Source organism: Triticum urartu, chromosome 4A (genome assembly GCF_056163025.1).
Source record: "Triticum urartu cultivar PI428250 chromosome 4A, HENAU_Tu73, whole genome shotgun sequence".
Lineage (NCBI taxonomy): Eukaryota > Viridiplantae > Streptophyta > Magnoliopsida > Poales > Poaceae > Triticum > Triticum urartu.
In genome coordinates this window covers 590,680,866-590,695,984 of record NC_141876.1, presented here as the reverse complement: position 1 = coordinate 590,695,984, position 15,119 = coordinate 590,680,866, and the positions used below count along the sequence as shown (strand labels likewise).

General features: G+C 40.6%; 1 protein-coding gene across 1 annotated transcript; it reads left to right on the top strand.

Moving 5' to 3' along the window:
* The first annotated feature begins 371 nt into the window (after positions 1–371).
* On the top strand, positions 372–14,679 carry NRPA1 (nuclear RNA polymerase A1). The gene is made up of 21 exons (XM_048716776.2): positions 372–495; positions 602–783; positions 882–1,041; positions 1,133–1,426; positions 2,034–2,210; positions 2,315–2,491; positions 2,567–2,720; positions 3,663–3,850; positions 4,286–4,549; positions 5,344–5,432; positions 5,503–5,650; positions 5,792–5,998; positions 6,089–6,391; positions 8,469–8,610; positions 10,289–10,494; positions 10,657–10,859; positions 11,611–11,809; positions 11,926–12,242; positions 12,403–12,543; positions 12,656–13,463; positions 13,932–14,679. The coding sequence occupies exons 1-21, from the start codon at positions 493–495 to the stop codon at positions 14,535–14,537; spliced, it is 4,968 nt and encodes a 1,655-aa protein (XP_048572733.1). The 5' UTR covers positions 372–492; the 3' UTR covers positions 14,538–14,679.
* The last annotated feature ends 440 nt before the right edge of the window (positions 14,680–15,119 follow it).

The window sequence follows — 15,119 nt, the reverse complement described above, 5'->3', positions numbered from 1 at the left end:
TTTTCTGGGTTAAGAAAAGGCGAGTTCCTCGCAATAAGATCTACTACTATCTACTCCCTCCATTTCTAAATATTTATCTTTTTAGAGATTTTAAATGGACTATCACATACAGATATGTATATAGATATATCTTAGAGTGTAGATTCACTCATTTTGTTCACTTGTTGAAATATGTAGAAAGACAAATATTTAGGAATGGAGAAAGTATTATAATAATGAAAACCACGCAGCCAGACGGGCCGATGAATTCGGTCGGTCGGGCCAAGCCAGGTTAATCTTTTGAGAACAGCGAGCCCACTTAAGGCCACCGCCTCCCGTGCGCGCGCACGCTGGGAGGCATGGGCTTATTACGATGGGCCTGCCGCGGTGGTGAGCGTTAAACCCTCTCCCTCCCTCCTCCCTCCCTCTCGCAAAAACCCTAGCCGCCGCGAACCGCTCCGACGCCCCCCTCCCCACCCCCTCCTCTCCAACGCCGGCGGGCGGCGGCGCGCCATGGCGAGTTCCTGCTCCCTCCCTCCCTCGTCCCCGCCGCACGCCGGCGATTTCTCAGGCCGTAATAACCCCGTCCGTCCGTGTGTGTCTGTCTGTTTTTCCTCACCAGGAGCAGGAGCAGGCGACGTCGGTGGAGGTGGACTCCATCCTCTTCGGCTTCTACACCGACGACGAGGTCCGGCGGCTCAGCGTCAAGCGGCTCACCAGGTCCGAGCGCCTCGACGCCAAGATGTGCCCCGTGCCCGGCGGCCTGCTCGACCCCGCCATGGGCCCCGTCAACGCCAACGACACGTAAGCCAGCCTCCCCCCTTCTCCCCCTTGTCTCTTCTCCTTCCGGTGTTGCTAGACTAGATTGATGGATGATTCTGTGCCGTCCCGACTCCGAGCAGCTGCAAGACCTGCGCGCAGCAGCCCGGCAACTGCCCGGGCCACTTCGGCCACATCGAGCTCTCCAAGCCGCTCTTCAACCCGCTGCTCTTCGACACCCTCCGGGACCTCCTCCGCTCCACCTGCTTCACCTGCCGCAAGTTCCGCCTCAGCGCCCAGCTGGTAACGCCTCTCGTTGTCCATCCTGGCAGTGGTGATGTGATAATTCCCCTTCCATGGATTCATTGTATGATTTCGGGCCTTTCGTTGTCAGGTCGACAGGTACGCCCGTGAGCTTGAGCTGCTGGCGAGGGGCGATGTTGTCCAGGCCAAGAACTTGCAAGATTCCGCTGTTTCGGAGGAAAGCGTTGAAATGGACGAGGACGGTTCGGTTGATAAACCGGCGTCCCCTTCTGACCGAGGGAACAAAATCTGGACATCCATCCAGTTGAAAGAGGCCCATTCTATCTTCTCCAAGCTGATGAAAAAGCGGGTGAACAAGTGTGCAAACTGCGGCATGAAGAACCCGCCCATCAAATGCCAGATATATGGTTGGCTCACCATTCAGGTATGTCTCGAGCTGTACCACTGTCATTGTCTGAAAACCTGGACCTACTTCATCCTGCTTCTGCTTAAATATGTTGAATTTCAGTGTTCCTGAGTAAACCAGGTGTACTTACCTACCTTCTATATACAAACTAATAACGTTAGGCACATTAGGACAGAGGATAGGCCAAATTTTCCTATGAACTGCGGCTCTGTATATTGCTATTATTCCTCCTGTTCACTAGATGAAACCCAACAAGAACTACTCCAACCAAAAGGAATACAAAATTAAATAGAGAAGGCGAGAAAATTTCCGATTAAACCAATGAAAGCTAGACATAATCTTGTAGCTGTGCTTTTTCTCTTACTCTACCATTCTACAAGTTTGCTTGTTACTAGCTACTCTGCATATCCTTGTTGGGGTTCTATATATACTTGCACTTGTTTTATCATCTTGGATGCCTTACATTGTGATCTCTAGGTTTCATAGTGCCTTGATCAACACTATTACTGCCCACCTCTACTTCATGTTTTGCATGTGTGATTTAATCCTTGATGTCATCATCTCACAGTCTTTATGTGTATAGCATTTTCTTGCATCATAGGTCCTCATTGTACGTGATTTGCAGGGTACAGATGGTTCTGCTGTAAGAAGAAAAGCAATCACCGATTATAATCTTGAAGGAGATGGCCATATTTCCAACCCAAATGGAACTGGTGTTTCTGGTCTTACGGATGATAGAGTTAAAGCATCAAGCAATCAAACAAAAGACCTTTCTGATGATAGGCCTCTCTTGGCTACAGAGGTTGCATTTTCATTTCCTTTTTGGTTTTGAAGTCACATTGAGATGCCTTGTGCATGTTCTACAGGCAGCATATGACTGAGTTCTTTCTTTTTGAACTGCGTCAGGTTGAATCTATTCTCAAAGACCTGTGGGAAAAGGAAGCCAGGTTCTGCATGTTACTATGCGACTTTCAGAAGAATTTATGTGTATCAGAAAAGAGGAGGGGCTATGAGATGTTTTTCTTGAAGAGTATGCTTGTGCCACCAAATAGATTCCGTCCCTCAACTAACTCTAGCCTTGGAGTAAGTAGACCATATAGTTGTACTAATTCACCGAGTCTTCTTCTAAACTAATCATGCTAATTTGTTTGGGTATAGATTATGGAACATCCACAAAATGTTATGCTAAGTAAAGTGCAAGAGGCCAATCTTGCGCTACAGCATGACAATCCTAATCACATGGATATTCTTACAAGATGGAGGGATCTGCAAACAAGTGTAAATTTATTTTACGATAGTAGTAAAGGCCTTGGTTAGTATGCTTTCTTTCCTTTAATGAATTAGACCATCCCTTTTTGTTCTGACACTCGACCAAAAAAAACCGCAAACATGTTACATGTATCTCTGGATTCCTCTACTTAGATAACTGGTTGAATCAAGTTTCGGAATGCTATACATGGTAGCTGTTACCAGTTTGTTCTCAGTTGTTTATATGCAGTCATATATGGCAATTCATGATAATATGGATTGGATTGCTTCTTGCTTCTACAATTTCGACCCTAATCAGATTATGCTCTTATAATTTGGTAGAGTTCTTTCTGCCTTGGAGTTTCTTGCCTCTATTCTCAACTAGATCACCTAGTTTCAGGGTTATATATATTAGTTAAGAACAGGAATTACGTAGCGCCAATAGAATTGAATTGTTATGTGCCCTTCTTATGGGCAGTGATTAATGTGAATGTAGTGCCCTTGCTTATTTGGCTGCATTGTTATGACCTACTCCCTCCGTTCCAAAATGTAGGATGTATTGATTTTTTCTAAAAGTCAAATCTTCTTATGTTGGACCAAGTTTATAGTAAAAATATATTAATACCTACAATACCAAATAAGTAAAATAGATTTCACGATGAATCCACTGATGCTGATTCGGTATTGTAGATGTTGATTCTTTTCTCAATAAGCTTGATCAAACATAAGGAGTTTGACTTTCCAAAAAATAGAACACATTATATTTTAAAACGGAGGGAGTATCAACTTAGGAAATGCTCAGAAATTTGTTTGTGCTTGCGTTGAAGAATTATGATGCACATGCAGATATATTTGTTGTCATTGATAATGTTTATGATTGTTTTTAGTAGAAGTCTTATGGTTACTATAGCATTGCCTTCACTAATGGGCTTGGTTTTACATGCATTTTATACATTTATCCCCACTAAGAAGTCTGACTCTTCCGAAATGTTTATGCTGGTGGCAGTAAAAAGCGATAAAGATGGTCATGGTGTACGGCAATTGGTGGATAAGAAAACCGGGATTGTTCGACAGAAAATAATGGGCAAAAGAGTTAATCATTCCTGCCGGACAGTTATATCTCCGGATCCGTTTTTGGCTGTTAACGAAATTGGCATTCCTCCTGCTGCTGCTTCAAAGCTGACTTATCCTGAGGTACTTTCATCATGGATTGACCTGCATTTTCTTCTGTATTGACATTTAATTAATATTTCTATGGTTATGTTTATGTTTGTGCTCTAAATATATTTGAAATATCCACCAGCCTTTTCTTTACCGCTGTAGACATGCTATCTTACTAGTGTTATCCTATCCAATAAAGCACATGACTCCTGGTAACTTTGTATCCTTTCTTCTTGAACAACATTGAAGTTGGATTGGTTGCTAGTTATTAAATAAGAGGTACTTTTTCTTATTGTTGAGTTAGCAGTTGCGTCCCACCTTTTTGGGAGATGCGGGGAAGAGAGAAGACACACCATTATACAGAAGATGTTTCTCTTTTTATGGATATATCTTAACCTGTATCCAAGCTGTTCTTTTGTTTTGTATGTAATTTACAGGATTCATCATGATATATTTTTTCGTGAGCAGAAAGTGACGCCCTGGAATGCCAAAAATCTACGAGGAGCTATACGTAATGGCGCCGAAATTCATCCTGGCGCGACACACTACAAGGTTAACAATAACCTGTATAAATTACAGGCTGACCATTCCAAACGTCATCCCACTGCTAAGACGTTGCTTGCTTCTAGAGGATCAATTTCTCAACCAGGGAAGGACCCTAGATGTGAATTTGAAAGCAAAGTTGTATATCGACATATTCAAGATGGTGACATTGTACTGGTCAACAGACAGGTATAAATATTTTGCTAGCATGCTTAACATTCCATTTTCTTCAGTAGCAATACTTGAAAACAAAGGAAAAACCTTCTTCAATCTCATTCCGTTGTTGTTTTAGCAAAGTGTGTTTTTTAATGTTGTTATTATTACTTCTTCGATGCAACTTTTTCCATGCAAATACACATTTATAATTTATTTGCAGCATTGTTGTAAAGAGGCAAACCCTCTGATCCAAAATACTTGAAGTTCTAGGTTTGTCATATTTTTCTATTTACTTGGTCAAATTAAATTGTTTGACTTAGGACAAACCTAGAACTTCCAACAATGGAATGGAGGGAGTATATGTAATTATGAGGTGCGGGCAGGCACCACATGCTAGTTTTTGTAGCTGTGTTAATTTCTTCATTCTTTTATGTACATAGAGCTAAACATACAAATCTATATTGGGTCTATGAGGTGCATGCAAAACTACGCTTTCATCTCATGGTTTTATTTAAAATTTAAGACGATATAAATACCAAGATCAACTGCAATTTTGCATACGACATAAGACCCATGACTTGTAGCCCTACTTGGCAGGCCAACTTCATAGTTTTGGCATTGCCAGTTTCAGGATGTGTTTCACTATAAAGTCAAAACATGAACATCACAATCTAATAGTGAACTTTTGGCTGGAGTTGCAACCACTCACCACTCTGCTGCCAATCATACTGCTTTAGGATTTTTGTGACAGCATTAACACTTAGCTTTTGTAGATGCAGCGAACTGTTAGTCTACATCCCTAATCCCTCTCTGCTTGTGATTTGAAGCCTACTCTTCACAAGCCCAGCATGATGGCCCATGTTGTTCGTGTGTTGCCTGGAGAGAAGACAATTCGAATGCACTATGCCAATTGCAGGTATTTGGAGATGTCCCTGTTATTTTCTTTTGCTTATATCAAATGATGAAATAATTTTGTTTCTTTTTAGTACATACAATGCCGATTTTGATGGGGATGAAATGAATGTGCACTTCCCGCAAGATGAAATATCTCGGGCTGAGGCCATCAACATTGTTGATGCAAATAAGCAGTACATTGGTCCAAGGAGTGGGGAGGCTGTCAGAGGTCTCATTCAGGTAACACTATGTATATGCAGATGTGTCTTTCACCATGTCAACTGTTGTATAGTCAGTTGCCACATGCATCTATTCTAACTAGCAAACTCGCCATGCCTGTGATATTGACAAGCAATAACAGTTGTTTCTGTATTTTTGTAGGACCACATTGTTGGTGCTGTTCTCCTGACAAAAGTGGACACATTCTTGAGCCGTGAGGAATACAGTCAGCTTGTCTATGGGTCTTGTGTGTCCTCAACTCGTGGTCCTTGTCAATCTGGTAAAAGGGTATCCATTGTGAATGATGATGACACATTGGAACTTCTTCCTCCAGCTTTTGTGAAGCCAGAGCGGTGGACGGGAAAACAGGTTAGATGTTTATACAAAGAAACATGTGTGACTGTTGGTCTTGATCTTGACATTGCTTTAAAGTCAGCTGCATTTTTGTTTTGTGTGCAGGTCATAACAACCATCTTGAACCATTTAACGAAAGGCCACCCACCATTTACTGTGGAGATGAAAGGGAAAATTTCAGTACAATATCTAACAGCTAAAGTACGCCATGTTGCTGAAGGAGAAAAACTTAGAGATCCTGAAGAACTAGTTTTATATATTCGCCATAATGAGCTCTTAAAGGGCATGATAGACAAGAACCAGTTCGGGAATCACGGGATAGTACATACAGTTCATGAACTCTATGGTGCAGATACAGCTGGAAGATTGCTCTCGATTTTCAGCCGCTTGTTTACATTGTTCTTGCAGGTAACTTTGAAAACATATTTTTTGTATCTTTTCACTATAGGTAGAGTGTCTGACTGCTAGGCTAGTAGTGATAGACAGTAGCACGGTCTACTCTTCCTTGAATTTGGTGCTACTAAAACAGTTGAACCAATTAAACACTCTAGACCTTAGACGTGCTTCTTGAATGTTTTGGCAAAAATGAAGCATTTTCTAGTCATCTTTAGTTACTCTTTTTTAGTTGGAAGACTGTATTCCTTTAATACTCATGAGTCATGACCAGCGTGATGGCTATCTGGAGCAAATAAAGAATTCCATTGATACTCTTCACCAGCATGCAGCACATATTGGCAATGCAACCAGATAATCTGCCTTGGAAATTCATCTAGACGTGCTATGTAGCAAATAAAGAAATGAAAAGGAAATCTAATCTGGATCTGCATACCGGACTACTTTGAATGGGCCAATCCACTGTTGAGTTGTCTATTTGAGTCATATAGCGCCGCAAGAGGCAAACTGAAGACGTTTAGTCCTGTGCTGAACCATATTGTCATTCCGCGGTAGATCATGTGAAAAACTTACCCAGCTGCCACAACAGCGTGATACAACTTACTTTTGTGTTGCCTAAGCAAATAGGCCGTAGTTATTTTGATTGAAATATACTCCCTCCGTTCCAAAATAGATGACTCAACTTTGTATAAAGTTAGTACAAAGTTGATTCATCTATTTTGGAACGGAGGGAGTAGTTGCCTATTTGTACCTAATTCTTTCTTTTGGCATATTGAAGCTTGTAACACCATACTATTAGAGCACTGTCCTATTATAATATGCTTTATTAAGCCCTGCTGTTTTTCCTTATAAAAATAGCATTGGTTCACTTGATGCTCAATCAGTCATCTGTTTTTTATAACTAGTGCTTGGACTAGTGAACCAGAAGATAATATAAGATAGGCGTTAATAGCTGTCGTTTCTACTGGAACATTATGTTTTCCTGTTCTCGCCTTTCAAATCATTTAATTAGCATTTACTAGCAAGTTAGTGAAATTATTTTATCATCGTGATATATCAGTCGATCTCTCTTGAAGCAATCTCGACCCAGTATAGGTTTGGGTAATTGGATTATGAAAATTGTTTTTACTCCACTATTCAGGTTGACAGTATAATTCTAGTGTTTGGATTTATTTAGGATGGCTTGGTGCTAATCAATCACTATGTTTTAGAAAAACAATGTACACATCACCCCTAACCTTTTGGAACTGGCTATTATATTTTGCTATTTGTGTTTCCAGTGGTGAGATGCTATCCTTGAACTGTAAAATATTGGTGATCTAAATGTTAGTATTACTCTTGTCATAATGGTAACTTGAAGTTGCATGCAAAAAGTGATGCAACACATATAGATGAATGTGCGCCAGTTTGGATGCTGGCAGACTATCTAGGGCAAGAGAGAAGGTGCAAGACAGTTTAAAATGCATGGCTGGAGCTTGGACATGAGCCGTGCAAGAAAACTAGTGCTAGGTTGTAGCTTAGCTAAAATTGAGCTATAAAGATCTGGATTTTTTAGAGCGTTAATGATGCTGTAGATATGAAAGTATTTTCTTTAAAAGAAATTTTGCCAGATCATGGTCTAAATCATAGAAGGAATGGAACAGAGCTCAAAAGTTGAGGTTTGGTCGTGGTTCTGTTCTTTGCGCCATCTGTGCAGAAGGGGAATAGAGGGAAAAATAATGTGATAATAGTACTGGTAGTGGCTCGCTGATGGTGTGAGTTGTTTGCTGGTGGGGTATCGGTGTAGCGGTTTATGCTCAGGTGGGTTACTTAACCGCTTTTACAAAGGTTGAGGGTGGAATTACTCGGTTTCAAATGTCAGGGGATTAAGTAGCCCTAGTGGCTAGTGCCAAAGGTCAGGAGTAATATGTACTTCCCTTTGTGTCTAAGCTGTGGCCTATTTGTTGTCACCTTTATTCCAAGTTGTTCTATTATTATGAATTTAACTTCCTTTGGTTTTGGCACACTGTCTTTGGGTTTTGTCTTGTTTCTTCACAGTACTTTTAGTTGCAATTATGTTACTGTTGGTCTAAGATACATTAAATTCTTGCAGTTTCATGGATTTACTTGTGGAATAGATGATCTGTTACTATCCCAAGAGTCAAATAATGAGAGGACGGATTTTTTGTCGAAAAGTGAGGAACACAGTGAAGAAGCCCATAAGAAATTTCTGTGCAAGAAAGATGTTGATACAGGTTTGTTCAATATTATCTGGACAGCAAATACTTTGTGTGCAAGCCACGAATTCATAATGATTTTGTAAATGATTATGAGGACAGCTAGTCTCTCTCATTGAGATGCTCTATGGGAGTATCAAATCCTCAATCCCATTGTTTAATGAGTAAAAATAGTTTTTTGCTTGGTTTTTGGGAACAGTAAGGGTCCCAACTGAAGGAAGTGAAGAAAATAATCACAGATCTTAAGGACCCAAATCATCTTGCGTTCACAAGATGCTAACTGACAAAATGGCAATTGCTCCCAAATAAACTAACAAAATAGCAATTCCTCCAAAATAACTGTCCTTTTCTTGAGATGTTACTAGTCCTGAAAACAGAAACCTTGTCAGTCTGTGAACAGTATCCTGAAGTCTGCATGAGGGGGGCACCTAGGTAGCTTTTGCTGTGGTACCTGCCTAATTTGCAGTTCTGGCGTTGCTGGGCTGCGTAACACTTTAAAGGGTGGCCAGGGCTGAGGTTGCAGTGGACCATCGAAGCATAGTGGTGCCGCGAAATAGAACATAGTGCCTTTTAGAATACTGACCGGATGTTTGGTGTGTGTTATCAAAATATTTCTCGTTCCTTTGCGGCATGTGACCAGTATTTAAAGAAAATCCTAGATCCATCTGCTTGCTGTCTGAGTTGCCACTTCCGCTTAGTACTTGCAACGAATAACAAATATTTCGACGTTGTAAGTTTTACCTGTGATGATTTGCATTTTTTGAAATTGCAACTTAGCTAAATGCAGCCGATGTGTGCGTGCTTGATTCACAACAGGCTGATTAGGGTTGGACAATTGTCCGGATACTGGTTAATATGTCACTGGCGGCGGGGCTCGTACTTGTCGCGAAGAGACCCTCACGCTTAACAACTTCTTATTTATTATTGCATGAACAAAAATGGATTGCATGCTAGTTAAGGATGACTCGATTTACCACAAGACACAAACTTTATCTTTTCTCCAATTAAAGTGGTCTCATTGTTTAATCAAAAACACTTTCCTACATACCTATGTGATTGTGTCTACCCAATAACCAATGTTGTCGGTATCAGGATTCTAATCAAAAGTACTTTTTATTGGATCGTAGTATTAGTTCTTAAAATATAACAAATTTATACATTACATAAATATAATTCTAATGGATTATCGACGTAGCTGTTTGGGAAAACATAAACATTCTATAGATTTCTTCTTAAAGGTTATTATGTTAGATGCGCTACCATTTACAAAGCATAGCCCATGATACACCCATGAACAAGAGAGCTCATCTTGTGGACAGCTGAGCAAGTGACTTACTTGAGAGACTTCTCTGCATCCCTTGTACCACATCCATCAAGGAACAAGGTATAAGTCAGTTTATTAGTTTCTTTGATCTGCAGCGACTACATCTAATCTGGGCTGGGCTACAAATGTGGGATCACATATAATCATATTTTTCTTGTGGTACTAGCAATTTTACAAGTCATATTGTGATACTTTTGTATTGTTTGCCTCTGGTGAAGTCATAAAATCGTAAGATGCTTCGATAATACTAATAGCCTACTTTCCATCTGTGGTATTAATGGGCTGGGCTACCTCTTTAGCCCACAACAGCAGCCTTTCTGTTTGTACTCAAATTGGAGCTGCAACCTTATTACATTTGCTATTTTTATGCAGATCTAGTGGAATTGCAAATGAACATCGAAAAGGTTGTTCGGAGAATAGGAGAATCTGCGAACGTTGCGTTGGATAAAGCAATGTTAAGCGAACTAAATGGGTTAACAACTAAGGTCAATAAGAACATGTTTCCCTATGGTCTACAAAAGCCCTTTCCTAAAAATTGTCTCACTCTTATGACTGCAACTGGAGCAAAAGGAGGCGATGTAAGTTTTCTTTCCAGGGTTGCTGAACAATGCAATATTCTGTATTGAACTCGAAATATATTGGATGACCTGGGAAAGTGAATTGTTTCATGGAAGATACAATTCTAAACTCGAAGCGTACCTACTTGGCCTAATATCCTGCCACTTCATTTCTCTTGCTAGGTTAATATGACACAAATCTCGTCATTGCTAGGCTCACAAGATTTAGAAGGAGCGCGTGTTCCACGAATGATATCTGGGAAGTCATTACCTTGCTTTCCACCATGGGATGGTTCTTCAAGAGCTGGTGGTTACGTCAGTGACAGATTTTTAACTGGTCTCCGCCCTCAAGAGTACTATTTCCATTGTATGGCTGGCAGAAATGGGTAAAGGTTTCTTTGCTCTTTCTAATACTTAAGAAACTACCTTTTTATGCATCAATGCATACACTTTCCCAGCGTTGTTTGACATTTATAGCTTTGTTTCTAAGCAGATGTTTTGTTTTTAAATGTATATCGATTTATATCAGGCATACTTGGCTGTTCGTATTTGTTAGAAGTGGAGACAAGTGAGTTGCACAAATGGTCTAATTACTTCCTATTATAAATCGTTCGCTTGTTTGCCCTTATTTGACATAGTATTGGAAACACACAAAACAATGTTACTTCCGCACAACATTGCACACTCTTTCTTGCATCAATCACTTCACAAACAATAATGTTGACATCTCAAAATCATACTTAAGTTCTGGCCTGGATCGGCGTGCCAAGCTTTTAAACTTGCTCCGTGGACATAAGTATTCTTGATGAACCAATGCTATTTGGATATGGAGTGGTTGATAAATTTGATAATATGTTGATGTGAAGCCCGTTGGAACACAAGAAATTTGATCTACCTCCAGTTATCGCCTTCTCTCGTGTGTTTGCAGCATCCCTGTTTAGTATTAACGAAGGAGAATTATTATTCTCTTGGTGGAAAAGAAAATATTTCTCATATAACAGTGATACTTTCATATCCTCAATTGGCAATCTCATCTCATCATTATAATCAGATATATCATCTCCTTAGAGCCATCCATTATTACATGTGCAGTGGCTTTTGTTGTTATGATGTTTAGCTTGTGTATGTTCATTGCAGGTTGATTGACACAGCAGTCAAAACATCTCGTAGTGGATATCTTCAGCGTTGTCTTATCAAAAGTCTCGAATCATTGTTCGTTTCATATGATCACTCTGTGCGTAATGTTGATGGATCAATCATACAATTCTGCTATGGAGAAGATGGAGTTGATGTCCATAAAAGTAGCTTTCTCAAAAAGTTTAAAGAACTCGCTGATGTAAGACATTCACATTCCCAACTATAAAACTACCCAAGTTAGACTTGTAGTATGCCTTGCTCTATGCATTTGTTTGATTGGACTGCTAATTGTTTGCAATTTGTTCCAAATCACAGAATAGAAAAGCTGTGTCTGACAGGCTTGCCAGGTACAAGGGTGAGCTTGATATCTACAATGGCGATCCCCTGTCATTCAAGTCCAAATACATTACTAAACTGCCTCAAGAGCTCACCAAAAGCGCAACAAATTTTCATAAAGAAAACAAGTGTTGCTGCCGCAAGCTTAAAAAGAAGTGTCGCTGCCGTTATAACATCAAGGAGGAGGAACTAATGAAGTTACTGAAAGTCAAGTACGTGGCTAGCCTTGTAGATCCTGGTGAAGCTGTTGGTGTGATCCTTGCTCAATCCTTAGGAGAACCTTCAACGCAGATGACGTAAGAGCATTTCTGCACATCTGTTTACATGAACTAGAACTATATTATGTGCATTACTTCAATATCGACTCCATTTTTTTTATTTGTTTCGGGGTATATTGCATTTCTTATCTGGGGACCCATTCAAAATTCTTGTATACATTTTTGTCATGCCCTGCAGACTCAACACTTTCCATCTTGCTGGAAGAGGGGACATGAATGTCACACTTGGGATGCCTCGCATACAGGAAATCCTAATGAAAGCATCAGCTAACATTGGCACGCCTTATATGAAGTGCCCTGTGCATGAAGGCAAGAAGAGGTGAGATTTATTTGTTTTTATTTTAAAGATGTGATATCAACTTTCCTCTATAAAAAGTAAACAAGAATTTCAACAAGATACTTGCACTAATTCTCTACATGTGGATATTTAGGAAGGATGCTGCACGTCTGGCCGAAAAACTAAGGGGTGTTACGTTGGCTGATGTTGTGGAAGGAATTGAAGTATGCACAGTTCCTTTTCACAACAGTAATGGGCATATTTCGAGTCTCTATAAGTTGCATCTAAAACTATTCTCACCAGACTGTTACCCTCCTGAGTCGGAACTTACAGTAGATGAGTGTCAAGCATCCTTGAGAACTGTGTTTGTTGATGCAATGGAATATGCAATCGAAAAACACCTAAATTTGCTACACAAAGTTAGTGGAATCCAGGAAACAAGGGTAAAGGACACTGAGAGTTTACCATCAGAAGGTCCTGAAGAATCCGAGGGCAGACCTACCGACGGTGACGAGTCTGATGCGAGTGATGGTGACGATGAAAATGAGGATGACTTGGGAGCTGATGCAGAAAAGAGGAAACGACAAGAGAATGATGAGATGGAGTATGAGGATGATATTGAAAATGAAGATGGCATGAACAGTGACCCTGATGAAGAGACAAAACATGAACTTGATAATGAGGATGATCCAGCTGAGTCTGGTGTTGAATCAGAAGAGAATGACGAAGGACATTTGTCAGATTCCAGTAACAAGACTGCAAAATTAGAAGGCGGGCTGGCAGCTACTAAACTCAAGAAAAAGAGAAATGAAACGGTGGAAAACTTGAAGGAGCAGAAGCAGGCACAAATAACCCAGAAACGCAGCAAAAAGTTAAAGCTGACTGTTCATGTTGAAAGCGCAGATTTGAATTTTGAGGTTCACTACATCTTGCACAAGGAACCACATATTTTACTATCCCAGGTACCTCATCATAAACAGAACACTATATGTTTGCTTTTCTTTCAGATGGTAGTAATTGAATACGACATAAGTTATTTTTTTTTGTTAGTTCCTCTCTGAACATGTGTTGATCTGCCTATACTATGAATCCATGGGGAACTTGTATCATGCCCACCGTATGCTTATGGTCTAAACTTTTCTCGTGCTGTTCAATTGTGTCACGGCAAGCACTGCTGCTGACATCTTGTAAGTTTAGTTGTACATTGTTCCAATGAGTAATGGCATTGCAGTAATCCATCTATGTGTCTTAGAAGTGATACATGCATTTGATTAGGATCATGTTATGTTTTGGATTTAGAAGTTTGTAGGCAATTTAAATCAGTATTTGAGAAAGTTAGTCGGACCAGGCTTTCTGCGAGTCTATGGGATTTATAAAACTTTGGGCATAAGAAAATCTGATAGAAGATGCCTTTAATTTTGCTTTTCCAGATTGCCCAGAAGACATTGAGGTCCCTATTTGTCAGTGGATCCCATAACAAAAACATAGGTCTATGTAATGTTATTTGGCCAGAGAAGAAAAAGAAAGGTGAAACTGAAACCAAGCAAAAAGAGACAGAGAGGGAAGAAGCCTATCGAGGGCTGCAAACGTCAGGACTGGACTTTGAGGTATTCTGGGATCTGCAGGACTTCTTGAACGTCCGCAAGCTTACATCTAACGACATACATGCTATGTTGAGGACATACGGGGTGGAGGCTGCGAGGGCCACCATCATTAACGAGGTGAAGGCCGTATTTGAGCCCTTTGGCATCAAGGTAGACCCGAGGCACCTGAGCCTAGCGGCTGATTACATGACCTCGGGAGGCTCCTACCGACCGATGAACAGCCTCGGGATGGCCCGGTTCTGCACGTCGCCGTTTGGCAAGATGAGCTTCGAGCAGGCCACGAGGTTCATCATGGAGGCGGCCTACCATGGGGAGGTGGACAACCTCACGGGCCCTTCGGCGACCGTGTCCCTGGGGAAACCGGCCAAGACCGGGACCGGTGCCTTCGGGCTGATGCAGAATATCACCCTGGAGGAGCGGGCGGTGATGTAAGAGCGCCCTACTCGGACCTTGCTTTGTCATAGATCACAAGAATCTGTTGCTGCGTGTCCAGCCATCACTCGTGTGTTTTGAAGGAATTAGTCATGTGAATAACATTTTTGTGCTTGCTAAGAGCAAAGCGATGTGATTCTCACCTCTTTGTGTATCTACTACTCCCTCCGTAAACTAATATAAGAGTGTTAGAATACTAAAGTAGTGATCTAAATGCTCTTATAGTAGTTTACAGAGGGAGTACTTTACTACTCATGTAGCTTAACTTTCTATCTATTTGATACTCCCTCTATTCCATAATGTAGTGTTTCCTCTATCTACGTGCTTCAACTTTAACCGTAAATTCAACTACCAAGATCGATTGCGTCGGGAGCAAAAATTATATCAGTGAATTCGTATTCGAAAAAAGTTTTCAATTATATAATTTTTTCTTCCGTCGCAGTTGGTCTCATTGGTTAAATTTATGGTCAAAGTTGGATCTTGGGAAGCGTGGGTGCATTATATTTTGGAATGGAGGGAGTATGATAGATGCATCCGTTGCATTGCAGTTAGTTTAATTTTCTTTCTACCTTTGGTCTTCGA